Source organism: Cervus canadensis, chromosome 10 (genome assembly GCF_019320065.1).
Source record: "Cervus canadensis isolate Bull #8, Minnesota chromosome 10, ASM1932006v1, whole genome shotgun sequence".
NCBI classification, from domain to species: domain Eukaryota; kingdom Metazoa; phylum Chordata; class Mammalia; order Artiodactyla; family Cervidae; genus Cervus; species Cervus canadensis.
The window spans coordinates 33283954-33309221 of NC_057395.1; the positions used below are offsets into that span (position 1 = coordinate 33283954).

At 40.3% G+C, this 25268-nt stretch overlaps 2 protein-coding genes across 5 annotated transcripts in view; one reads left to right on the forward strand and one right to left on the reverse strand.

Moving 5' to 3' along the window:
* The window catches only part of CUBN (cubilin), a 281074-nt gene that overhangs the window by 100510 nt on the left and 155296 nt on the right, over positions 1 to 25268 (reverse strand). For all 4 annotated transcript variants that reach the window (XM_043478782.1, XM_043478781.1, XM_043478780.1 and 1 more), the window contains 5 exons: positions 16260 to 16419; positions 14270 to 14383; positions 12453 to 12563; positions 10563 to 10691; positions 9442 to 9574 (listed from right to left, as the gene is read on the reverse strand). In XM_043478782.1, the coding sequence (XP_043334717.1) occupies positions 9442 to 9574; positions 10563 to 10691; positions 12453 to 12563; positions 14270 to 14383; positions 16260 to 16419 (647 nt within the window). The remainder of the gene's footprint in view (positions 1 to 9441; positions 9575 to 10562; positions 10692 to 12452; positions 12564 to 14269; positions 14384 to 16259; positions 16420 to 25268) is intronic.
* Positions 23630 to 24959, forward strand: LOC122447977 (uncharacterized protein C1orf21-like). Its single transcript, XM_043478784.1, has one exon. The coding sequence runs from the start codon at positions 23847 to 23849 to the stop codon at positions 24255 to 24257; it is 411 nt and encodes a 136-aa protein (XP_043334719.1). The 5' UTR covers positions 23630 to 23846; the 3' UTR covers positions 24258 to 24959.

The window sequence follows — 25268 nt, forward strand, 5'->3', positions numbered from 1 at the left end:
ATGCACATTAAAGTTTGACCCAAGGGTCCAGAAGATCACTAAGTGCTGGGTTTTTCTGTTTTTGTACCGGACTGGTGTAATCCAATGCTAAATGTCACAAAAGACTTTTCATTAAAAACAATGGTAGGATATCTGTTAGAATCAAATTTAACTTTAAAAAAAGTTTTATTGTTCTTGGAAGTTTCTGTTTTAGGCCAGTTCATTTCATAAGCAAACCTATCCTCTTTCCAAAACTTTGGCTCAGATCTGCTAGTAAAAATATGATGTGGAACAAAAATAGGACGATCTCTGTTTCTTATTATCTCATTTCGATTTTTGAACCAAGATCAATCACATTGTAAAAGGACTCTGCCAGCATAAAATACACTTTCTGCTAATTCCTTTAAATATCTGTTTTATAAAAAAAATTCTTTGGGGGTTTTATTTTCCCCCCTCCTTTTGTGTTACAGATTCAACCATAATTCCTCCAGTTCTTTTCCCTACTCAATTTCACCACAGTATCCACAATCCAAACCCCATGTTTTAGAACTTGACATATTCCATATGCTTCTCCCCCACCCCAAGGGAATGCTTCCAAGTGCCCATCTGGATATAGTTTAGACCAGGGCAGAAATAACTCAGAGGCCTTGCCATAAAGCCCTTCTCATTATCATCTGCATAAAGAGGAACATCTTGTATTCCACAAATTATACTTTAAAAATAAAACTCAAGCAAGGAAGACAAAATAATCAAAATTAACTTCTCATGGATGAGAAGAAAAAAAGATGAAGCATTAAGATTTGTTTATACAATAATCAGGATTTAGTGTCTATTAAAGAATAAAATGGATGAAACTTGCTTTTTGTGTTTATCTTCTGTCTTCTAGGAGGAGAGCTCAGTGTTGTCCATTTAGTTTTAATTTTGAACTGCCAAACAAGAGACTTTAGAAATGGCAGGGTGAGAGAATTAACATTCATTGAACATCAGGCATGCATCAGCCCTGTGTTGTACATTTAAAATTTAACATATATAATCATAACTATGGCCCTATATGGATAAGATTATCCCCAAAGATGAAATGAATCTCTCTAGGTTTTAAACAAATAGCTTCTTCACATTAACTTCTTAGTTAACTTAACAAAAAATGGGATCTTGTCTGTCTTGAACATTCCCAGTACCTGGCCCAGTTCCTAATAACTGCTGAACGTTAGATTGTTTAAGAATGTGAATGTGGTAAAGACCAAGAGGAAAAAAACAAAAACAAAAAAGCCCTTTAATTTAGCAATTATGAAGCCTAGTAAGCTATGTGAAGGACTTTGGACTTATCATAAGAACAATGTTCACATTTTATTCATCATTGGCTATAAAGCATCTATTATGAGAGTAAATTGTGCTTTATATATGAAGCATCTAACATATGTGTAACAAATGCTTACCTGTATAAAATAGGGGCTTAATAAATGTTTGTTGAATAAAAAATACATATGTATATCTATATGGCTGTATGTGCATATATATGTTATATATATATATATATGTACTTATATTTCTTCCCATACAAAACTTTGTGCTTTTTGTAAAGATAAAAGCAAACAAAACCTTTTTCCCACGTGACAACTTAAACTTGCATTCCCTTTCAGATGCTCAGAGGGTGTCTTTGTTTTGACACAATGCCAGTTGGATCCTAAAGAGGCATTGACTGGTAGGCTAAAAGAAAGTAACCTGAGATATTTGAACATGGTCCAGAAATAGGACTTTTCTTTCATTAAAAAAAAAATAATCCGTTCTTGATGCACAGAATGGCATGTCTAGAAGAGGAGCAAGATTTTTGGAATAAACAGAGCAGTGTCCTCAAAACCATCCTTTTCTCTCCACAGTAAGTTAGGTATTATATTCTTTTCAAAACAGAATTAGTAACATCAACCAAAGCCCAATAATCCGTGATACAGTAAAACAAAAACCTTTTAGTTTTAAAAACCGATGTCTTACTATCCAATATTTATTAAGCACCCATTACCAGTGTGGCACTACCAGTGTTACAAGTATTTCTCTACTGATGGATTAAAAAGTCCCATTTCACTTGCCATGTCTTTTGCACTATCTACTTCTAGAAAATACATTACTGTTATTTAATTTAACCTAAGACCACCCAGAATGTGACAGGATCCTACTGTTGACTGTATGTCCATACTTCATATTTTAAAGGGCTTATAGTTCAACAAGGAACTGTAAGAGTGATTTTTCATTAATTTCTGTCAAAATTAATAAAAAGAAACCTCAACTATAAAGAGTGGAGAAACCAAAAGGAACTCTCACACCCCATGATGGCAGCTGAGCCCAAAAGGAAAAAGAAAGAAGCCTCCTCTCTCTCCTAGCATGGACTCCGACAATAAAAGCCATGGATTCTGTTTACTGCCCTCCTGGCTTCCTTTTCTCTCTAAAAAAGTATCATCCTCCTGCTGCGCAGGGACTTGCAGTAGATCACTACAGTTGTTCATCCTGAATTGCAGTTCTCTGCTGATCCTGGATAAGCCCATTTTTGCTGGAGGAATATGTAGCATTCTATTTATTTCAGATCCACATTTTGGTGGTTTGGTAAGCAAACAGGTATGGCACCCACAATTCAGCCCACTGTCATTCATTGCTTTTCTCACCAAATCTGGAGTCTGAAGATCCTTCTCCTGGATCTGAGCTCACATTCTCTTTGCATTTGAAGCTCTCTAGGTTTTATTCAGAATCTATTATAAAGCTTCGTTTTTCTGGTCAATGCTTTGCTCTGTATGCAAGTACTCACTTGGCACTTCTGTCTGATTTGAGATCAGACTGTTTCAACTGAAGCAGACTAGCCTTTGATCCATTCCTTCAGGAGCAGGGGACGTTTCACTGAAACTGTGCCTGTTTTTGTCCAGCCTTCAGCCTATTCCTTTGCAAAGGGCTAGTCTCTGGAAAGTGGCTAAAAAAGCCTTTCGCCAAGCTCCTCCAGGACCAAGCTATTTCCTTAGGATTGGCTGGTATTTTAGGCTTGTGAGCTATTTGAACTGAGCTCCTTATGCTGCAAAATGTTTGAAAATTGTTCTTTTACTCTAGAGAAAAACCTCTGAGACATCAGAGCCCAGTTAACTAAGAATTGTGAGAGTACATTTCAAGCAGAGACTCTGGCAAATTTGATGTTTAAGAACTGAAGTCTTTCCTTATGCACATTTCTAACTAAATGGGACAACCTGACCAAAGACAATTTAGGATCTCAATGATCATTATGATGAACTTTTGAAATTCCCAAAGTTGAAAATTTTTTAGAAACAAAGCTCAAAATTTCCAGAAATGAGTGGAATGCTTACTTTGATTGGTATTTGGAAGCTTCCCAACAGTATCAGGAGTCTAGAATTGCTTCTTTACAAAATAAGATTTTACGGAAAACATGAGCAATGAGAGATAAAATGGCTCCCGGTGCCTCAGGCTCCTCTTCCTCAGCTTCTCTGCCTCAGGCTCTGCCCCTAGCATCATCCACTCTCTCTCTCTTTTGGCTCTTCGTGGGTTAGATCCCATCTCCAGGGCCATCTTCCTCCTTCCTAGCTACACTGTCTTCTCCTCCTCTGTACTGTCAATTACCCTCATACCAATTCTCTTACAAGTTTCCCTGTTGAAACTATTCTCATTTGCTTTTCCTCTGAACTTGTTGGAATGTCTGTTTAAAATTAAGCCTTCCAGGAATCCAGAGGCTGAACTGTTAATTTTTGTATTCCCTGAACCAAAGCTGAATTAAGAGCTATCGTCAAAAGTTTTCCCAAAGTAACTGAGGATACTCACAGATTGCTGGAGAATATAATATAATTATTTAAACTTATCAACCTTACATCAGCTAGTTCTTATGTTGGTCTGTGAAGGCTAGGATCAGCATTGGATGAAAACTACTAATTGGGGGAAATCCTGAAAGGTTTCTAGAATTACAGCTGGGAGGCCAGCTCGCTATCATTATATGATCAGCCTCAGGCAGTCCCCAGGAGGCTTGATCACATTGTTCCTGGGGTTTCTCCAAAACCTGCTGATTGGAACAAAATCCAGGCTCACACACAAAAATCTGATAAAACTGTTCATGAGTATTACAATCAACTTCACATCATTTTTAAGGAAAATTCTGATATTCCTTTAGATATTGATTTCACCCAGGTAACTTTTAACACTATGTTTATTAATGGGCTGAACTGGGACTTTTCCCTTCTAGTAACAAGGATCAGTATGGAATGGGAAACTGTGTCTATCCCAGATTTGGTTAATGTGGCAAACCAGCTCTCTCCAACTCCAAATGAGTCACCTCAGAGGAAGACTGCCAAAATTCTTAATCTTCAACCCCAGCAAAAGAAGGCTCCTAAGTGAAACCATACCCTACTAGTATATGCTATTATTGCAGAGCCAGGACACTGGAAAAGAGATTGTTACAAATCTAGGTGCTTCAGACACCTTCAGCCTGAAGCACTTCTAACCGGCCATTCAACATCTTCCCAGTTCTCACTGATAGGGCTCTCAGGAACTACAGGAATTCTTCCCTCTTAACTTGTGTGGAGAAACATTTCTTTAGATTAGAGATGGATTTCTTCCAGTCCTAACTGACCCCAGAGTCACACTCTCGGTGCTCAACTCCATTACTATTAAAAAAAAAAAAAAAAAAGCTCCTGCCTCAGAGAACAGAAACAGTTCACATAGTGGGGATCTAAGGAGTCTCAGGAGGTTCCTGTCTCTGAACCAATTCCCTTTTGTTTAAGTCCTTTGAGAGATACAGGTGCTTTCCCCTTAGTTCCTCTAGCACCCATTTGTCAGGTCAAGACATCTTAGAGAAGTGCCATGCTGGAATATTTTTGTCCCAGAGGGGGAAATAATTCAAGATTCTGACAGGAAGTCATCAAAGTAACCAACAAGGGAAATTAGATGACCCTTTGACATCTTCTATCTTCCATCTCTGATGGTTCTAGAGCTGATTCTGGAAATACTTACCATCTGTCTCTATTGAATCAACTACCACCTTCCTTATGGGCAAAATCTCTAACTGATGTTGTCAAAATTCACAACACACCACCTATGAAGATTCAAGTAGACCCCTCAAAACCTCTTCCCAGATTTAACAAAAAGTCTTTAAATACAAATATTCTTCAAGACACAAAAACCCTACTAGGAAACTACAAAGCTCAAGGTTTCATTATCCCTTGTACTATCCTTTGAAGCATTCCCAGTTTACCAGTGACAAAAGCTAAAGGTCAGATTTATCTAGGACCTCCAAACAATCAACAACACCATTATCCTTTTCCATTGTGTGGTCCCCAACTCTCACACGATACTGACATCAGTCCAACTGGAAGCAAATTCTTTACTGTAATTGATTCATGCAGAGCATTCTCTAGCACTCTGGTTGATGAAGCTAGTCAATACCTTTTTGCCTTTACTTGGTAAGAAGAACAATTCACCTGGACAGTAACACCTCAGGGTTTTACTCAGAGACCTTGTTTCTCAGGAATCGTGAAAGCTGGTCTGGATCATACAAAGTTCTCTATAAGTTCAACTACTTAGCTGCAACATGTGGATGATTTGCTTCTTCATGCTGTATCTCAAGCCTCACAGGAAAACTGCATCCACTTGCTAAAGTTTTCAGCCATAAAGGGACCTAAGATCACCAAGGGAAAGCTGCAGTCAGCCCAAATCCAGCTTTGATATTTAGGGTATCTGCTATCAGGACAAGGGCTGTACCTAGGTCCAGACAGACTTTGTGGTGTCCTACATTTCCCAAAACCCGAAACTAAGCATGACTATAAAGTTTTCTCTAGCTAGTTGATTATTGCTGAAACTGGATTCCAAATTTCTCTCTTATGGCTAAATCTCTGTATGTTTTACTCAACAATAACATCCTCAACCCAATTTTAAGAGGAAATGAGATGACATAACCTTCAAGGCCTTAAAGGCAATTTGATGAACCTACCTGTCCTTGGGCATCCCAATGATCAGATTCTCTTTTCCCTTTTTATATGAAAAACAAGAGAACACAACCCTGACACACAGGGTATTACGGCCAGCAACTGGCCCCTGTAGAGTGGGGCTATCCCCCATGCCTTATAGTCGTTACAGTCACTCCTTTTGGTTAAAATTACGAGAAAATTATTGTGAGATTCCTTTCAATAGTTTTTGTATCTCATGTGGTAGAAGTTTTGAATTCTCATCACATTCAACCTTTCTCCGTCCTTTTGTTAATTGCTCCTCAAATAACTCTTTTACATTATCAGGCCCTTAACCCAGCTACTCCTCTCCTTTTCATCATCAACAGAGTCCCTCATGATGCTTAACACTGATGCACCCCCTTCGGACTCCTTGTGATGATCTACAGGAAATTCCACTGGGTAATGCTGGCTTTTCATGGTTCACTGATGTTCTCATTTAAAAGGTGACAATGGCAAACACATTAATAGTTCCAGGTCTGCTATTATGGGGGCTTCCCCGGTGGCTCAGTGGTAAAGAATCTTCCTTCAATGCAAGGGACACAGGTTCAATCCCTGGGTCAGGAAGATCCTCTAGAGAAGGAAAGGCAACACATTCCAGGATTCTTGCCTGGGAAATCCCATGGGTAGAGGAAGCTGGCAGGCTACAGTCCATGGAGTTGCAAAGAGTCAGACACGACTTAGTGACTAAACAACATGCTACTAAGCCTCATTTTGCTGTTGCTGAGCAGCATCCTTACTTAAGGCTACTTTGGCCCAGATTGAATTATATGCTTTTACATGGGCTTATACTTTAATCAAGGATAAAACTGCTAATATTGATAGTGATAGTAGACATGCTTTTGGAGCAGCTCATAATTTTGGAATACTGTGGGGGCAATGTGTCTTCCTTACTAAGCAATATGCCCTCCTTACTTCCAGGGGCAAAAAAGTTTTAAATGCCTCCCCTCGAGTTTAGGAATTATTAGATGTGATACTTTCCCTTGCCACTTTAGCTATTATTAAGGTTCTGTGACACTGTGAACCTGACTCTATGTAAGCTAAGGAAAATCACCTTGACAGTTTTATAAGGAATGCTGCCCTTAAAGGAACTAATAGCAACCAAACTTCTGTCATGGTCCAAAGGGAAATTTAGAAAAACTGGGTAGAGAAGCCCAGAAATTGGCCTCAGAAATGGGAAAACAAGATTGGAAATTCAATTATTGTTGGTTTGATAAAAAGAGAAAGCTCTGGTTTGCATCAAATAGCAACCTATTGCTACCAGATACTCTAAAACTCCGACTCCCCGCCACTGTGTATGCATTAAACCATTGTTCTACTGACAAGATGATTGCCTTCATGAATCAGTATCAGAGAGGACACATTAACAAGACTGAGAAAAGTGCCTACCTCACTTGTCCCACTCGTCCAAAGTAGAACTGAGGGAAGCCTGTCTGTGCTGCTCCCAGACATTTTAAATTGCCTAATGGACCATTCAAGCTCTGGCAAATGGATTTTATACAATTTCTTCCTCTAATGGATATAAATATGTTTTAGTCGTGGTCTATATGTTTTCATAGTGGACTGAGGCCTTCCTTTGCAGACAGGCTGCTCTCTCTTCCGTGGCAAAAGTCCTTTTGGAAAAGAGGATCCCTACCTGGGGAACTCCTCTCAGACTTCACAGTGACTGAGGCAATCCATTCTACTGGCCAGGTACTCTGACAAGTCTGCTGGTTGACTAGTTTTACAGCACTTCCACTGTGCTTACCACTTTCAATCCCCTGATTTAATTGAACACCAAACAGCATTATTAAGACTCAGTTGGCCAAATTTATAGAAGCCCTCCAAACACCTTGGTCAAAAGCATTGCTATCAGTCCTTCTAAATCTTGGATCCTCCCCTTTTGAAACTTATAAACTCTTTATCTTTTGAGATAGCCCCAGAATTTCCAATGCACTTGGCTCTCACTTATTTTGACCCACAACTGATAAAAAGAGAGATATTCCAATACTCCAAGGGATTAATTGCTGCTATTAAAAGTAACCATGTTTTAATAGCATAATCTTTTCATAGTGTACCTTTGAGAAATTAAGACATTAGGCGTTACATCTTGAAACCTAGAGATTCTGTCAATTGGAAAAGACTCCTCCAGAAGAACTCACTTCATCCTCACTGGAAAGGCCCCTATTGGGTACCTCTAACCAACCCTGTGAAACCAAGCTCTCAGGAATAGACTCTTGGATTCATGTGGTTCACCTAAAGAAATCACTGAACCCTGATTGGACCTGCATATCACCTGGTGACCTGAAGCAAAGATTTTCTAGAATTGAAGCAGATGACATCTGATTAGACAGTTTCCCAAGATATCCAGCCTAGGCCTGTTAGATGTTTGTTGCCAAACCTCTGATGATGACATATGGCTTCAGACAATCTCCAGTGTCTATGATCTTGATATCAAATGGACTTCAGATTAAAAGTACCTGAGCATTCTCCCTCCCACTCCTCCTAGCTACACAAATGTGACCTTAATAGATTTCCAGTCTGTGCACTTTCCCTCTGACATGAGATACTATACCAGGAAAGGTCGTTCTTGACATAGACACACAGAAAACTGCTGAAACCAGAAACCCTGACTCTAGATCAGCAATGCTTTCAGAGAAAGATTATGATCAAAAGGGAGAAATGTAAAAAGTTAATAAATAGAATTTCAAATAAATAGAGTCACATACCAAAAGGGGGCACTTTCATGCCCTGCAAAAACAGCAGTGTCCAACAGGAAGGAGAAAGACCTCTCTTTCTTCTGGAAGGGCTCAACCAATGAGAAGAATGTTTACTATGGCTCTCTCAACTTCCTTTTCTTCTCTATGGAAGTGTTCTCCTGATCTCTTTCTATACAGAGACTTGCATGTGGCTCACTATGGTTGCAGGCCTCAAATTGCAGTTCTCTGATAATTCCAAATAAACCCATCTTTGTTGGAAAAAATATCTGACAAAAATAGGTATTTTTGTCAGGCCAACAGTTTCAAACACTTCCAAAATCCTTTTCTTGCTAGGAGTAAGAAGAAAAAGTGGATTGGGGTGGAGATAAGGCATATGAGTAAAGAAGGCTTAATTGAGATGGGGATTTCTGCTGGAAGAAATAATGATAGGGATTCTCTGGAAGAGTCTAAATGTTTCCAAGTTTTTTTAAAAAAAGATAAAATTAATGTTATCTGAAGATGAGAATTCCAAAAATTAAAACATGCCAAGAGCTCAGGCATGTACTCTTGATAATGTTAGGCAGGACTCTAAAACCATTCATAAGAGAAGTTTAATGCTATTTATAACCTAAACTATGACTAAAACAGAGGAAATATGCAAACAGACTTCCTTGAAGTTCCCACCATATCCTCTTAACAGTTGTTTGGACACATATGCTATTAGTTGTCCATCCTATTAGTAACAGTGCTTCCTTCCTGCAGATTCATTCTCACTGAAACAATACACTATAAAAAAAAGGATTTACATAAAAGACAGCTGGAGCTGGTTGCCAGGGGAACTGACGACGTTCCAGACACATTCCACATTAGCAGGATAAACTTCTGGGTAGCCAGGGCTGTTGAAGATGCCTTCAGCCATGTGGAATATTCCACCACAAGCTAGAAGAAAAGAGAAACAAAGTGAGTGGCAGAGTAAATGTCAGATACAAGACACCATATAGAGAAAGAACACTAGAAGAGCTGTTAGGAGCATCAAAGGATGTACTATTTTCATTTCATAATAAAAAAAAATCCATGGCATATATAATAATAAAGAAAAGATTCTGTAACTTGAAAACTAAAAGCCACTAGGTATGGTGGATTAAAAGGAACCCCTGTAGTTTCTTTTCTTAAAGACTTTTCTCCCTGTGAACTATAGCTTTATGTAATAAAAGACTCATTTTAATCCTACACTCCCTCAGTATTTCTGACCAGGATGATTTTCACCCCTGGCCTAGAAAGGAAAGCAATATTTCAACATTTCCTTCTCAGGAGAGCACACAACCTGCACAAATCTCCCAGGCTTTCTAAGGCTTATTAACAGCTAATAGTGAGGATGTTGACAAGCAGAACTATCCTAGCTTACAGCCTCTTACTGGGTGCTCCTCTTTCCCCTTCTCCCCACGTGCCATAGTCCATCCTGCATCCCTGAAGACACCCAGCCCCGCTTGAGAGCAGCTGTCAGGCCAGGGAGACTGAAGAATGGCAGTTGTCCACCCGTAAAAGACACCATTGGACACTGTCCATCAGGGGCTCCCTTAACAAACATATCAAGAAGGAGAATGAGGACACACTGGCAAGCAAGTCACCCAAGATCATCCCAACCAATTCTCCCCACTTCCAGTGCTCACCCTGAGCAGCATTAGTCACTACAGTCAAGGTATGGGAACAAATGTCTGTTAATGGATAAGGAAGATGTGGTACAGAGTTCACAGCTGTTAGAATTTAGAAGCATGTTAACCAAATTTGAAAGACCGTAAAATGAGTCACAGTGGTGATCTACGAAACTAGTTCAGAACACAAAATGTAAGGGAATCCCAAATAATAAATCAAGGATTTTCTACACATTCCTCTTAACCTAATAGCACCACTTGCTAACATTTCTTACCTGACGTGGAGGCAGCATATGTGGCGTGGAAACCACCAAAACTCACTGTAGAATCCGAGATGAACTTCAGCGTCAGAGCATTGCTGAAGGAAGTGATAGGATGGGGCATGGAGTGGCCACAGTATCGGTCTAAATAATGATGATATTGACAAGGAGAATGAATGATGATATGCCAACATGTATTCACTAAAATCACGAGAGACCAAAGCAAACAGAAGAAACCACGACGAGAGAACCATTTAGATCAGGGTCAGTGTTTGGGATGATGCCTGATGATTCAAAATGAACTGTGAACACATTTATAAATATGATAAAGACTGTGAGGGGAAGGTAAGGGAAACACAGAAAACTTCCAAATGTAACTCTCCAGGTCAGTAGGCACCTGCACAAAGAAGTGGGCTAATACGTAAAAGCAAGACACAGTAGCTGAGAAACTGTGGATGTTGGAGCCAGAACACCTGAATTCACCTCCAGGCTCAGCTACTTACCAGCTATGCGATGGGAGTCAAGCTACTCAAGTTCTCTGTGCCTCAGTTTCTCCACTTGAGAAACAGGTACATGGATAATAATGAAGTTCTATGTCATAAGGGTATAAGAATTGAGTTACTATTTATAAAGTTTTTTAATAAATAGAACTTTATAAAAAAAGTACTATAGCACTATAGTATAGTACTATAGCACTATAAATAGTACTATTTATAAAGTTTACTATTATAAAGTTCAGAGTAGTGCTGAGTGCAAGGTTATATAAGTGTCTGTTAAATAATATATCCTTGACCATGGTCAAATGCTTACAGGCAAAAATCACAAAGAATACAATCAGAAGTCCACAGAGAGCATTCGTCAATTGCCTACTATCATCTCAGGCACAGTTCGGGGTACTGAGAACACAGTCATGAGCAAAACAAAGTCCCTTCTCTGATGGAAACTGTCTTCTACTGCAGGATAAGGAGCTGGAGTGACAAAGCTCAAATAGGAGTGACTCATAGAGGACACTTAAATGAGTGAGTGAGTGAAAGTCGCTCACACACGTCTGACCCTTTGTGAACCCATGGACTGTAGACCACCAGGCTTCTCTGTCTATGGAATTATATGTATATAGATACATGTATACATGCCAGGCTCCTTTGTCCATGGAATTCTCCAGGCCAGAATACTGGAGTGGGTAGCCATTCCCTTCTCCAGGGGATCTTCCCAAAATAACCTGAGATTATTTTGTTTGAGAACATTACAGAAACTATAAGCAACATTCTTTAATTTTACTGGGATGTCTTACAAACAAAACTCCATAATATCTACCTGCCTGTCTGTCTGTATATCTATCTATCTATCATCTATCTATTCTATTCATCCAACCATCCATCATCTAACCAATCAACCATCTATCCATCCATCCAATGTGTGTGTGTGTATTTATATATATATATGTGTGTGTGTGTATATATATATATATATATATATTTACCTATCCATTACAGCTATCTATCTATCCATCCATCTATCCATTACTTTTCTTCCACTGAGGACAAAACCAGAAGAAACATGCTCAATTTGAACACGAGAACTGTGGTCAAATAGTAACAAGAAATTTCCCACAGAATACTATCTAATGTTAGAAGGGATTGCATTTAACTACTGTTTAAAGCAGTTGCAACTTTTCAATTAAAAAAAAATACATAAACTATTCATGTCCTTGAAGATGAATGAGCTGAGTTTCTCAAACCCTACATTGAATCCTGCTTCCTCAGCCTCTCAGTATCTTTACTTGGCTTATGACAGTCTTCACAGCTATTGGAAACATTCCAACCTCTGATGACAGCATATACACACGTAAGTACAGAAACTGCAAAAAGCCCAGGCCACAGAAGTGAGTGAGCGAGCAGGGCATACCACGGAGGGGTGCGTCGTCATGGCTGCCGTCCAACACCTCCACAAAATCTCGGGTACATGGTGTGCTGCTTTCAAGGCCAAAGTGGCTGAAGGATAGGGTGATGTGACTGACTGTAAGGGAAGAAGGGAAAACTGTTTAATAAAGTTCTTGCAAACAAAACATACGGGGAACAAGATTTCACCCCTGATCCTTTCACCTGCTGGTTCTCTGGCAAAGAACTGATGAATTTAACAGTTGTGCACAAGACGACAGGGGCACAGAGGAGAAGTAACCACCGCTGTCCTAAAAGTTTTTTGTCTGAAGAGTGACTGAAAAGCTTTTTAAAATGTCCGTAGACTCTGAAATGCTGGTGCTGGTAAGAGAGCCCTGGGGTGGGTTTACTTCATGGATGATGGGGAAAGTATCAGCTGTTGCTGTGTTTCTCTCAGAAGTATTTTTCTTAATAGCTTCCTTAGATTCTGATTCTTTACTTGTGCTTGTAAATAAGACACATTTTCCTCCCTGACACAGATATCCTAGCATTTTCTGTGTTACTTTAAGTCCAGAAGCAGGGACATGGAGGTTCAGTCATTTTCAAAGAAAGCTTTGAATTACTTGCAGAATAGTCTGAGTCGGGGTCCATTTTCCTTTTGTTTTCTTCCAGGGTCTTGAATTTTTAGAATAGGATCTTTTCCCTTTGCTGTCTTTACACCAGTGAGCTCTTTCATCTAAGAGCTTTACAACTGTTTAGAAACTATCCTTAGGGGCAAGGCTGCAGGACTCAAGGCCGGGAGCTTCTTTATCCAAGGACTGGTTCCTGGCTGGCTGGCTACTTTCTTTGGCTAAGGGTTACATCACTGACCCCCAAATCATATGCAGAGCAATAAAGATACCCTTTTGTTAATGTTTAACATCCCTAGGAAAAATGTTAGAGAATATTTAAGCCAAACCCTTCATTTGTTAGATTAGCTAATGGGGCATTGTGAGCCTAAGTGACTTTCCTATTATCACACAGGTCATTAATTAGAGAGTGGAGTCAAGAACTTAATGCTTTTCCCACATTATGTCTGAAGTCATCAATTTCCCCTGAAAACCTCAAGAAGAGCAGGGCTCCTTTGAAACAAGATTCACAATGGCCCCGGGGTCACCCTCCTCATGGTCATTTTGCTTGAGTTCTTAGTGGTCTCCTCATTTTCTCTGTAAAACGTGGACAGTAATCCTTACCACTAGATTGTTACCAGATCAGAAAGATTCTAGGATTCTAAAAAGAACACAGTGTAAGCACTTATTGAATGCTTCTTCAAGGCCTATGCTGGGACTTTTAAAAATATATTTTATAACCAAGAGAGATCAGGCTTTATCATTAACTTCCACCTTGACTGAAGACCAATATGCTCATGGCATTGCATCCCCAAAGTATAAGTTATTAACTCTCTAGTCTATGGTTCTTATTGTTCATTTATTCATTTAGTGTCTTCCTTGAGCACCTACTACAGTCAAGACAAATAGTCAAAAACTATTTATTCATCCAGTATTTTTGTTAATCCCCAATTTCACATGCCTGTCATTTCTACTAGGTTATAGGTTTTCGCTTTGTTATTTCCTTTGCTAGGCCTTGAAACTTATAAAAAGAAAATTAATTAAGAATAAAGAGCAAAAATTACTTCCTACCAGATTAGGAAGCCCTTGTTCTCCTGCATATGAGGAATTAGGACTTCCAAAAACAGGAGAGGAAGGCCATCAATTGTTACCAGTGAGGAGATAAGAACATGAGTCATTGCTGGACTTTCCCACAGACACGATGCATCCTGGATTCTTTTTTATTTTTGTTACTTACAGGGAGGCTGAGCCTGAATTATCCAGCTGCAGTTCTGATTTTTCGGATAGTTGTTTGGGAACAGTGGAGAGGAGATAGTGTCAACGGAGTCGGTGAGGATGTGGCCGCCACAGGCTGAGGAACACATAGATACACACTTATGTCATACACTTTTGATTTCTACTGATTCTCCAGAACAATTATTTGAAGAATGAAAACATAAATGATGTTTCCTTATTTCTAAAGGGCATGTCAAGGAAGTTCTCTGCCAAGGAAGCTGCACATGAACCATGAGAAAGTGGCAATGTGCTCTACATTTATAACAGGGTTCTTCAATTACTGGAAGTGGGGAGTGGCAAAGAACAGATTAAATGGTTATGAACTGCCTGAATCTTTCAAAGGAAGTCTGGCATCGATTCACTTACTTTACCCACTCGTAAACTATAGGCACAGGGATAATCTCTTAACAACTGAATTCATTTTTAGGAAAGTAAATACTCAGTTGACAGAGACTTCATATGGGCAGTTGTGTGCTATCAGGGACGTGCAGATCCCAGGGGGAACAGAAGATGGGGGTGTCTGCTGAGAGCTGGGGAGTGTACGAGGTGTGTCACAAGGGGGATGGTGCTGAAGGAGGAGTCGGGTGAGGAAGAGTGGTCTGGGGAGAGGGCAGCCTGAACAAGATAGACAGGAGGGTATGGGGTGACGTGTGGGGCGCGTGAGGAGAGTCAGGGCAGTGCTGAGAAAAGACAGGCAGGTTCCGCCCCATGGAGAACATCCAGAGACGCTGGGGCTCCACTCCCTGCCTAGTGCGGAGTCAGGACAGACGACGGTACACTGAAGGTCAGGGTCAGAACTCACGACTACACACTGACTTGGGAGGAATACGTGAGCCCAAGGACGCTGCTGTAGTAGCCCAAAGACCTGTTGGGGACTTTTTTTAGCTCTGAAGTGAAATGTAAGTGATTAGTTAGGAGAAAAAGTGTTAAGAAACTGTTCTTTGAAAGAACTCTGCGATCAGTCTTGCTCCGCAGTCTACATTGCAACCTCGGGGGACCTCCACCCAAAAACTCTTCCTGGCCAGGGCTCTTTACTACAGAAAATGAGCAAGCGGGTCCACTGAAACAGATGAAATGACCAAAGAGACCACACTTATTTGAAAGGACAGGAATCCTCTGAAAATAAAATCACAGGCACATTCAGCAGACAGGAGCCCCTCCAGCTCTAGGTTCCATCTCTGATGGTGGGCAAAGGGTTAACCTCTAAGAATACCAGAAAAGAGGCAATGGATGGAAAGGTCTCTAGCAGAAAGTGGTGATTTAAGAAAAAGACAATGGATTGGGGTATGGGGAGGGGGTGGACACACTTCCGGGTGAGAAAGCAGTTAAGACTTTGCCTTCCAAGGCAGTGGGTGTGGGTTTGACCCCTGGTGGGGGAGCTAAGATCCCACATGCCTCTTAGCCAAAAATAAATAATAAATAAATAAAAACAGAAACAATAGTATAACAAATTCAAAAGATTTTTTTTTAAAGGTCCACATAAAATCTAAAAAGAAAGAAAAGAAAAAGACAACAGAAAACAACACTGATTCTTCAGGTGAAGGGCAACCACTACCTCAAGGCTTAGAATCTGACTCTATGTTACAAGTCTTGCAATTTATAGCAGTGTATCTCTGAGTATAAAATCTTAGATAAATGCTAGGTCATTTATCTATGAATGAATGAATTTGGATAAATACTTCTTTACAAGTGTCTCTAATATTAAAGACACTTTTCAGTATGATTCTGACAACCTGTTTGAGGAATACAGAGATCCGGAGGACAAAGACAGAGTTAAAAGTCCCAACAGTTAGAATCATTGCAAACCATGGCTCCTTTGTTCTTCTTAAAGTGTCGCACATTAAGTGGAAAGCTGGGAACAATTTCCAAGGACTAGTCTCATTTTATTGCAGCACCAAGAGGGAGAGGTAAGGACAGATGGGCTGCGCCTTGGGAGACCACACGGAACTTGCCTTGTCTGAAGTGAGCGCGAAACCCCCGGCTCTGTCTGGAAGGGCCAGACTGAAATCGCAAGAAGAGGCTGTTTCCGGAAGATATGATGGGGTTCCTCAGTTGCTGTCTTCCACACACACCGGCAAGGCGGGCGGTTGCAGAGCTTACACCATCAAATGCCTACAAAGAAAGGCAACTGGGTACATGGTGGTTCAGGACTTCAGATCAGCATCTACAAGGCCCTGTTCTGTGGAGTATCTATCTGCACATCGGCAACCTGGAAAACACATTTGGACTTCCCTGGTGGTCCAGTGGTTAAGAATCTGCCTGCCAATGCCAATGCAGGTAACACGGGTTCGATTCCTGTTCAGGAAGATTCCATACATCACAGAGCAACTAACACCAAGCGCTACAATTCCTGAGCCCGTTTGCCCTAGAGCCAGTGCTCCGCAACAAGAGAAGCCACCACAAAGAGAAGCCAGCGCACTGCAAGGAAGAAGAGCCCCTGTTCACAGCAACTAGAGAAAGCCTGTATGCAACAATAAAGATCCAGCACAGCCAAATAATAATAATTGTTTTTTCTTAAAAAGAAAGGAAACACATTTGCTGTAACCCAGTGCTTTATTCTATTGTCCGGTCACTCGGATCCGTCGGAATGTCTGAGTCCTTGGTCATTTCTAGGAACTCTTCAGACATTTCAGTGGGAGTTTCCGTGTCGAAGAAACTCACCATGAGGTCCCTGGATGTCTATAAATGCCATGCCTTTCCCCGCTCTCATCCTCTCGTGACTCCAGGACAGTTACATCACATACCAGTCTCATAAAACATGCTGATGCAAGAATGAATATTGGAGCAAATACATGAGAAATAATGATGAGGAATCAACTCATTTTCAGAAACTCAGCATTTGCTGGAACTTGTTGCTCTTCATAGGGTTATGGTCAAGAAAAAGATAAATGGTAGAATTCTTTCAAATGATATAGTGATATAAGCCTGATTTATTAATAGAAAATTACCTCATTATTTTAAAATATATAGGGTTCTGTGTCTATTCAGTTCTGTGCTGGGACTTGGCTGACCTTCCATATGAGCCAGTGGAATGGAGTTTAAATTACAGACTCCCCACCCCACCCCCTTACCCCTGCTCCAGATTGCTGAATCGGTGTGTGAAACTGAATTTTCTCATTGCCTTGGAACTCCATTGTCCATTGTCATGGACTATAGTTTACCAGGCTCCTCTGTCCATGGAATTCTCCAGGCCAGAATACTGAAGTGGGTAGCTGTTCCCTTCTCCAGGGGATCTTTCCAACCTAGGAATCAGACCCAGGTCTCCTGCACTGCAGGTGGATTCTTTACCAGCTGAGCCACCAGAGAAGCCCATGAATCTTTAAGCCAGGGGAAATAAGTTCCTTTTTTTTGGCGGGGACAACAATATTAATAACAGCAACTATTCATTAAATGTTTACTATGTGCCAGAAACTGGATACAGCCTTTCACATATACTATCCCATTTCTCCTCCCAAGACTCTCCATTTTCAAGAAGAAGATCACAGATGCACAGAGACCTCACTAATGTCACAAATCACACAGTTCCTCAAAGAACAAATACCATCATCAACAGTACACACACTTTTAGAGGATTTTTACAAGTCCATGTACTCACAAAGGCAAGACTCTTCTAGTTTCCTTTATTTCTCTCCAAATTCAGAGGTCTAGAGAGTAGCAGATATTGTTCCATCCCTTTCTAAGCTGTCTTTTTTATTGTGATCCTCTTTAGACAAAATAAGGACAGTAGAAAATGAAGATTAGAATTAGAAAATTCAGAAAATCACATGAATGAGTCATTTCCCTGGGGATTCTTTGAAAAAGCACATTTTCTAGGAGGTCTCCATGTTTCCAACCTTCCTACCCAGAGATTCAGGAATCACAGGATTTTGGCTGAAATTCACATGGCTGGGGCATTGCTTCACAAGGAATAGATCCAAAATAGAGTGTTTCCAAATGTCCCTACATCAAAATTATATACCAGTGACACCCTACATTTGATTAGCATGCTGTAATTTTACAAGCACCATTGCAATACCTCTAAACTAGTCTTCAACACTGTGTGATTTTTTTTTTTTTTTTAGTGACGAAAGTGAGACTTCAAAGTGTGCTAGTGTGGATACTGTCTCATCCAATGGGTGATAGTGACAATGGAAGCTAGTGACCCAAGATCAAAGAGCTAGTGAGTAGCAGAGCCCAAAACTTAATTCTTCTCTCTCCAAATTCTATATCATTTCATGTTACTTCTCTTTAAATGGTGTGTAATAGTTATTAAGTTGTAAGTTCCTAATTACCATTTTATGAGAGTATATAACTTCAGGTTATTAAAGAGAGAGCTGAGTCTTTTTCTTTAAGTTTGGAATAGCAATTCTTTTATTTAAGAGTAATTCTTAACACTCGTAATGTCAAATCAAGTTTTAATTTATAAAATTATAAGAAAGAAACTGGAGGGAAGAAAATATGAGAAAACTTACTGCTATTTTTAAAAAGTCTGAAGTCATAAAAATTATCAATAAACATTTCCTTTACTTCCATTTAGTTTCCAAAACAAAGTTAGCAAATTATATTATTGGCTACATGTATAATATATTCGTATAGGCAATGGCAACCCACTCCAGTACTCTTGCCTGGAAAATCCCATGGGCGGAGGAGCCTGGAAGGCTGCAGTCCACGGGGTCGCGAAGAGTCGGACACGACTGAGCGACTTCCCTTTCACTTTTCACTTTCATGCACTGGAGGAGGAAATGGCAACCCACTGCAGTGTTCTTGCCTGGAGAATCCCAGGGATGGGGGAGCCTGGTGGGCTGCCGCCTGTGGGGTCGCACAGAGTCGGACACGATGGAAGCGATGCAGCAGCAGCATAACTTATTTAAGTCTTATTATAGTCTTCTTTAAGTCTACTGCCAAGGGTTTCCTAGGCCTGAGAATTAATTTTCTCTGTCACTTAGGTGGAAAAAGTCAGAGAAATACACAAAACAAAACAAACAAAAAACTATACAGTACAACTAACTCATTTCTAGGTACTCTAGTAAAATAAAATTTTGAATAAAATTATGAATCCACAAAAGGAAAAGTGGTCACCATCCCTTAGAGTTCCAGAAGCTCTAAAAACAGAGGCAGACCTGGTTAAGTAGTAAGCTAAGTTCTTCTGGAAGTTAATCAGTGTCTTGACAAAGTATCCAGAATTTGTTACATTTCCAGATACCAGCAAACACATTCAAAATACCTGAGCACTCCATTACCATACAAAAATAAGAGATTTTTTTAAAAAAGAATAGAACCAGGCACATAACAAACAGCAGACGTCTGATGAACAAATGAGTAAGTGAATATATGTAAGAGTATATGGCCTCTGAGAATAAAGGACTGAGGTTGAGGAAAACCCAGAATTAAGAAAAAAAGTTGCTCCACTCTTGTGGACTGGGCTGTATAAATGCACAGCAGACAAAACGGCAGGGAAGAGGCCATTCACAGCGGGAAAGAGGACAAGAGGAACTGCTCTCTGGGCCCTGTGGGCCATGGTGGAGGTTCCATCAAGGGCAAGGACCAAGCCACTCACACCTGCCCAGGTGCCCTCCCTCCAGCTGTGCCAGCCCTTCGGCAGCACCGCGAGGGAACTAGGAAGGCAGAAGGTGGGCAGAGGACACTGGACCCACCCCAGGTCCCAGAGTACCCAGAACACGTGACATTACAGTGCCATGGGAGACCCTCTGTACCCTGAGCTGTGGCCCAAAGTCAGAGCTGAGCCAAACTTCTATGAACTTTAATACTTGATGTTTGAAATGCTAAGGAGATTTGAATAAATATCAACCCCCTTTCAAAGTTCAAAGTGTCAACTCCAGCACACAGTGATGGGAAGGAAAACCTTTCCGCTGAGAGATTAGCACTCCTTTCTGATGATATGTATGGAGGCCAAAGGTCAGAGTCCAGAGACAATTTGAGAAAATAAAGGAGCCAAGCAAAGGGAAACTTTCACCTTTCCATGTACTTACTGATGATGGAAATATATATTATTTAAGAGCATGCATTATTTAAAAGCAGGTGGCAGAATCCCTTTTAAAGAGAAGAACCAGAAGGTAAGTTTATTTAGCAAAACACCCTGGCAGGTGCTCAGAGAATGACTGCTGTGGGAGAGATGCCACGTGATGTTGCTGTGGACAAATCTTTCTCTGTCCTTCAGCCACCAAATCTGTACAATGGGACTGAGATGAAATTGCAGTACATATTGTTCACCAGAATTAAGTGACTTAAAAGACAAAAATTCTCAGGTATACATTTTTTAGTGGAAGTTGGCAACATAGGAATGTAAAAGCCAACTCTTTCACTTCCAGATAGCTACCTGAGGTAAACTCTTGCATGACTGCATTCAGAAATATGGACAATAATGTTTCTTGCTATAAGGGTTGCCCCAGCACAATATTAGAAGACTTAGAAGTGCATTAACAGTAGAATGGGTCCATGACTCATGGTATAGAGGACAATCTTGTATAGTGGCAAACACAGTGAACTAGATCTAAATACACCACAGTGTAGAAAAATGTTCAAAACAGGTTGTTAAATGAAAGGAGTGAATGGAAGAATAGGTGTCATGTTGTATTATTTACATCAAGTTTTAAAACATGCAGATCAATACTACATACTGTATGTGGAAACCACATACCATGAAAAAGTACCAAAATAGCCATGGGAATCATAAACCAATTTCTCATAAATGGTTTCCTCTGGGCCAGGGGCAGGGACTGGAATGAGTGTGGTTTACCCATGGGGCCTCACTATGTCTTCAGCAATTCATTTCTTTGGGGGAAAAAAAGAAAGAACTTGAAGCAAACATGGTGAAATATTGAGATCTAGCAAGTAGGATGCTTTTGTTCATGCTATACTTTACATGCATTGTGTAGTCTTTTCTGTATACTTAAAATATTTTGTAATAGTGTTTTCAGGAAGGAAGAGAGAATCTATATAAAGGAAATTGCAGGAAATGTAGACTAAGACATACATACAAAGATGCTCTTCCAAGTATTATTATAATAAGCAAAAAATAGAAGTTATCTAAGTGGTCAGTAATAAGCCAGTGGTTAACTCAATTCTAGGGTGTCCATGTAACTGATTAAAGGGCCAAAGAAACTGTTTTTAAGAAGAAATATATTAAATAAACTAAGTGAAAAAGACAGGATACAAAATGATGTGCAGTATTCTCTTAATTCCCTTTGTGTATGTGGGTATAAGGGTGTGCATGTTTGCATATGTGTGTTTCTGTAGGAAATGAGCCAATATATTAATTGTCTCTGTTTTGCAGTATTATAGATGGTGTCCATTTCTTATTTTTTCTTTTCTGTATTTTAGAAATTTGGTATGAGGAACATGTAAAAATTTTAAATAATGTATATATTTTAAAAGTTTATGTGTTTAGCCAGGCAGACATATTAAGTGATCCCAACACAGAGACATGAAAATATGCTCTTCATATAACTGAACTGCAATATCAAAGCCAGATGGACATTAATGCCATTTAATCTAGCCTTTTGCTGCCTGACAGGACTCTATCAAGGATATGGTTTTTGTTTTAAGATCTCCAAGACATCTGTTAGCTGGCCAGTATCTACAACTGTAGTCCAGACCTCAATCCAAGCTCTAGGCTCAGACATCCGACTACATTCCAGACAACACGGCTGGTATGTCCCATCAACCATGGAAATCACTGTCTCAAACTGAAGTCCTCGCCCCTCCCCCTAATTCCTCCTGCCCCTTCACTTCTTGCCTTAGCCCCTCCACGGAATGAGCCTTACGTCCCGTCAGTTCTGCCTCTGCTGTGTCTCCTGGACCCCTTCCCTCCCCACCCCCCACCAAGTGTCTTGTTGTGGGACTTCACCCCCTCTTGCCTGGGTCACTACAGCAGCCTGAAACGCCCCCTGCCTGAATTTGTGTCCGCCTTTAATTCAGTCTCCAGCCAACCACCACCATTCAATGTGCTTTCTGAAATGTAAAACCCGATGCAAAAGGAAGGAAGAGTATCCCCGTCCATTTTAAGATCATACTGAGTAGGGACTTCTCTGGTGGTCCTGGGGTTAAGAATGCACCTTCCAATGCAGAGGGCGTGGGTTTGATCCCTGGTCGGGGAGCTAAGATCCCAATTCTTGTGGCCAAGAAATCAAAAACATAAAACAGAAGCAATACTGTAACAAATTCAAAAAAGACCTTAAAAGCGGTCCACATCAAAAATCTTTTTTAAAAAAACAAAGTGTACTGAATAAAGACGAGCATCACACGTGCTGCCTTACTGAGAACCAAGGACAGTGCCTGATCCAAATGCAAGGTGTAAAACTGCAGTCCACAGCCCCCCTCCTCCAGGATCAGAGCCCTGGTAATGGAGTGAGTTGTGGTCCCCTTACTGAAACACTCAGCGCTCACAGAGTCACAGCGCACACATGAGGAAGGGGAAAATGAACATTAGCTTCCTCAGAAATGTTTGCATTTTCATTTCTATAAACTTGAAAAGTACTCTCAGAATGTTTGTGAGTAGGAGATGGGAATGTATTTCTACTGCATCTATCTTCTTCTTTTATTAAGTTTCATCTTCCTCGGGAGAAAATAAACCCAGTATATGTGTGGGTTAAAATTAGCATAAACTGGAGCAAGAGGAAACTATTTTAATTCAAAAGCAAAACACACAGCATGTTTTACATTCCCCAAAGTATGCCAATGCCATTTTAACTTCAGAGTTAAGCTTTCCATGCAAACAAATTGTGAATGTATATGAATATGCTTTTATTTTCATTTACTGCACTACCGTTTTCTCCTTCTCAACTCATTTGTGAATCTTTTGGACAGTATGAGAATAACCCACTTATGAAGTGAAAACATTCACTGAGATGATACACTGAAGAACATGCAAAAATTTTATAATATATATTTTAAGATTTTTAAAAAAATACTTTAAGTTAAAATGAGTCTGCTCATAAACTAATCAAGATCGTTACTGATGAACTGGGATGGGGATTGTGGATCCAGGTCTGTGTATCTAAGGTTCATAATTTTCAAAAATGTGAGTTAAAGGGACTTCCCTGATGGTCCAGTGGTTGGGAATCCACATGCCAATGCAGGGGAGAGGTTCGATCCATGGTTCAGAGGATCCCACATACAGCGGAGCAACTAAGCCTGTGCACCACAATTGCTGAGCACATGTGCCTAGAGCTTGTGCTCCACAAGAGAAGACACCACAATGAGAAATCCACATACAGCAGTAGAGAGTAGTCCCCGCTTGCTACAACTAGAGAAAGCTGGCATGCAGCAAGGAAGACCCAGCACAGCCAGGAAATATATAAATTTTTTTTTTAGAAAAAAGATAAATTAAGAGGAGGGAGGAAGAAAACCCGTGAGGAGGACCAGGGTGGGGGGCGGGAGGCTTGCCACCTTCAGCCCCACCACGAGCGCCCAAGGTGCATCCATCTTGACCAACTCAGCAAGAAGATGGACTTTCCCTGTGTCTAAAGAAAAAAAAAATGTCCCCGTGTCTGTAGAGATGATTTGCAGTTCAGCCCGGCTGAAGCTGACCGAATGAGACTATGGGCTGTGCCTCCGCCAAGCATGTTGCCACTGTTCAAAATGAAGAGGAAGCCCAGAAAGGGAAGAACTACCACAACGGAGATGTGTTTGGTGATGAGTATAGGATCAAACCGGTGGAAGAGGTCAAATACATGAAAAATGGGGCAGAAGAGGAGCAGCAAATAGCAGCCAGGAACCAAGAAAACTTGGAAAAAAGTGCCAGTTCAAATGTAAGACTTAAAACCAATAAAGAGATTCCAGGATTAGTTCATCAACCCAGAGCAAACATGCACATCTCTGAAAGCCAACAAGAATTCTTCAGAATGCTGGATGAAAAAATTGAAAACAGTCGAGATTACTGTTCGGAAGAAGAAGATATCACACAGCACCAATCCTACCACTCAAACCGGGAGCTACTACTGTGTAAATAGGTTACACCCTAGTTGAAATCTTTGCAAAGGTTGGTTCTCTTCAGTGAACAGCACTATAACAAAAGAAGATCATTCCATATGGTATGCCCCATTAAATTACAGTGTTTCTTAATGAACTTGCAAAGGAATATTACTAAAAACAAACAAAAACTGTTATCTAACTTTCTTTGTTGCTGCTAGTTAAAACTTGTTGCAACTTTTCACTTCTCTCAGTGTCCAGGTCTGCAGCAAAATTCTGCAATTTCACCTTAAAGATACTGTTGGTTTTACAGATGCTCTCCAACCTATTTTCTAAAAGATGAGGTAGTGGTGAACTCAGATATCCAACTCCTGTTCTAGACTGGTTCTGCTTCTAAGACAAGCACCTCCTTCCCCCCCTCCCTCCTCCCTGCCTCCCCCAGCAGTCCAGAGCCTTGCTTCTCACTGGCATTGTAGCGCTTTGGAGATGGGATGGTTGCTATGGCAAGCCTAGTTTCTCTGCTAAGAAGAAGTAGAGACGCTATTATCAATTCAAAGCATGTAGTGACCTGACTCCTGGAAGTGACATAGGAGCGAGCAGCAGGTTTCGTTACCTGGGTCTCTTAATCAAAGATCAAGCTTGCAACATCAGTTTTGCTCAGATGCAGACGGAAGTGTGATCACAATCATTTTGAATCCCTCTTGCCCACTTTTTTTTCTAAGAAAATAAACATTTTACTGTTTTTATGTTAAAAAAAAAAAAGATAAATTAAGATCTTTAACATAGCATGAGTAGTAACAAATGTAGAAATAGTAGTAACAGAAAAATCAAAAGCAATAGCTAACACTTATCTGTAACAGACACTGTGATTAATGCTTTAGGTATATTTTTTTTAATTCTTTCTTACAATTCCATTTTGCTGTTGGTAGAACTGAGGCTCAGAAGACACAAGTAACTTGTTCACAGTCACATGCTGGGTAGTGTGGAGCCACTACACAAACCCCATCTGCCTGACATTTGATCAACTATCATTAAACCAACCAAAAAGATAA

Excerpts from the sequence above, each read along its gene's own strand:
- LOC122447977 (XM_043478784.1), top strand. The coding sequence starts at position 23,847 with ATGGGCTGTGCCTCCGCCAAGCATGTTGCCACTGTTCAAAATGAAGAG.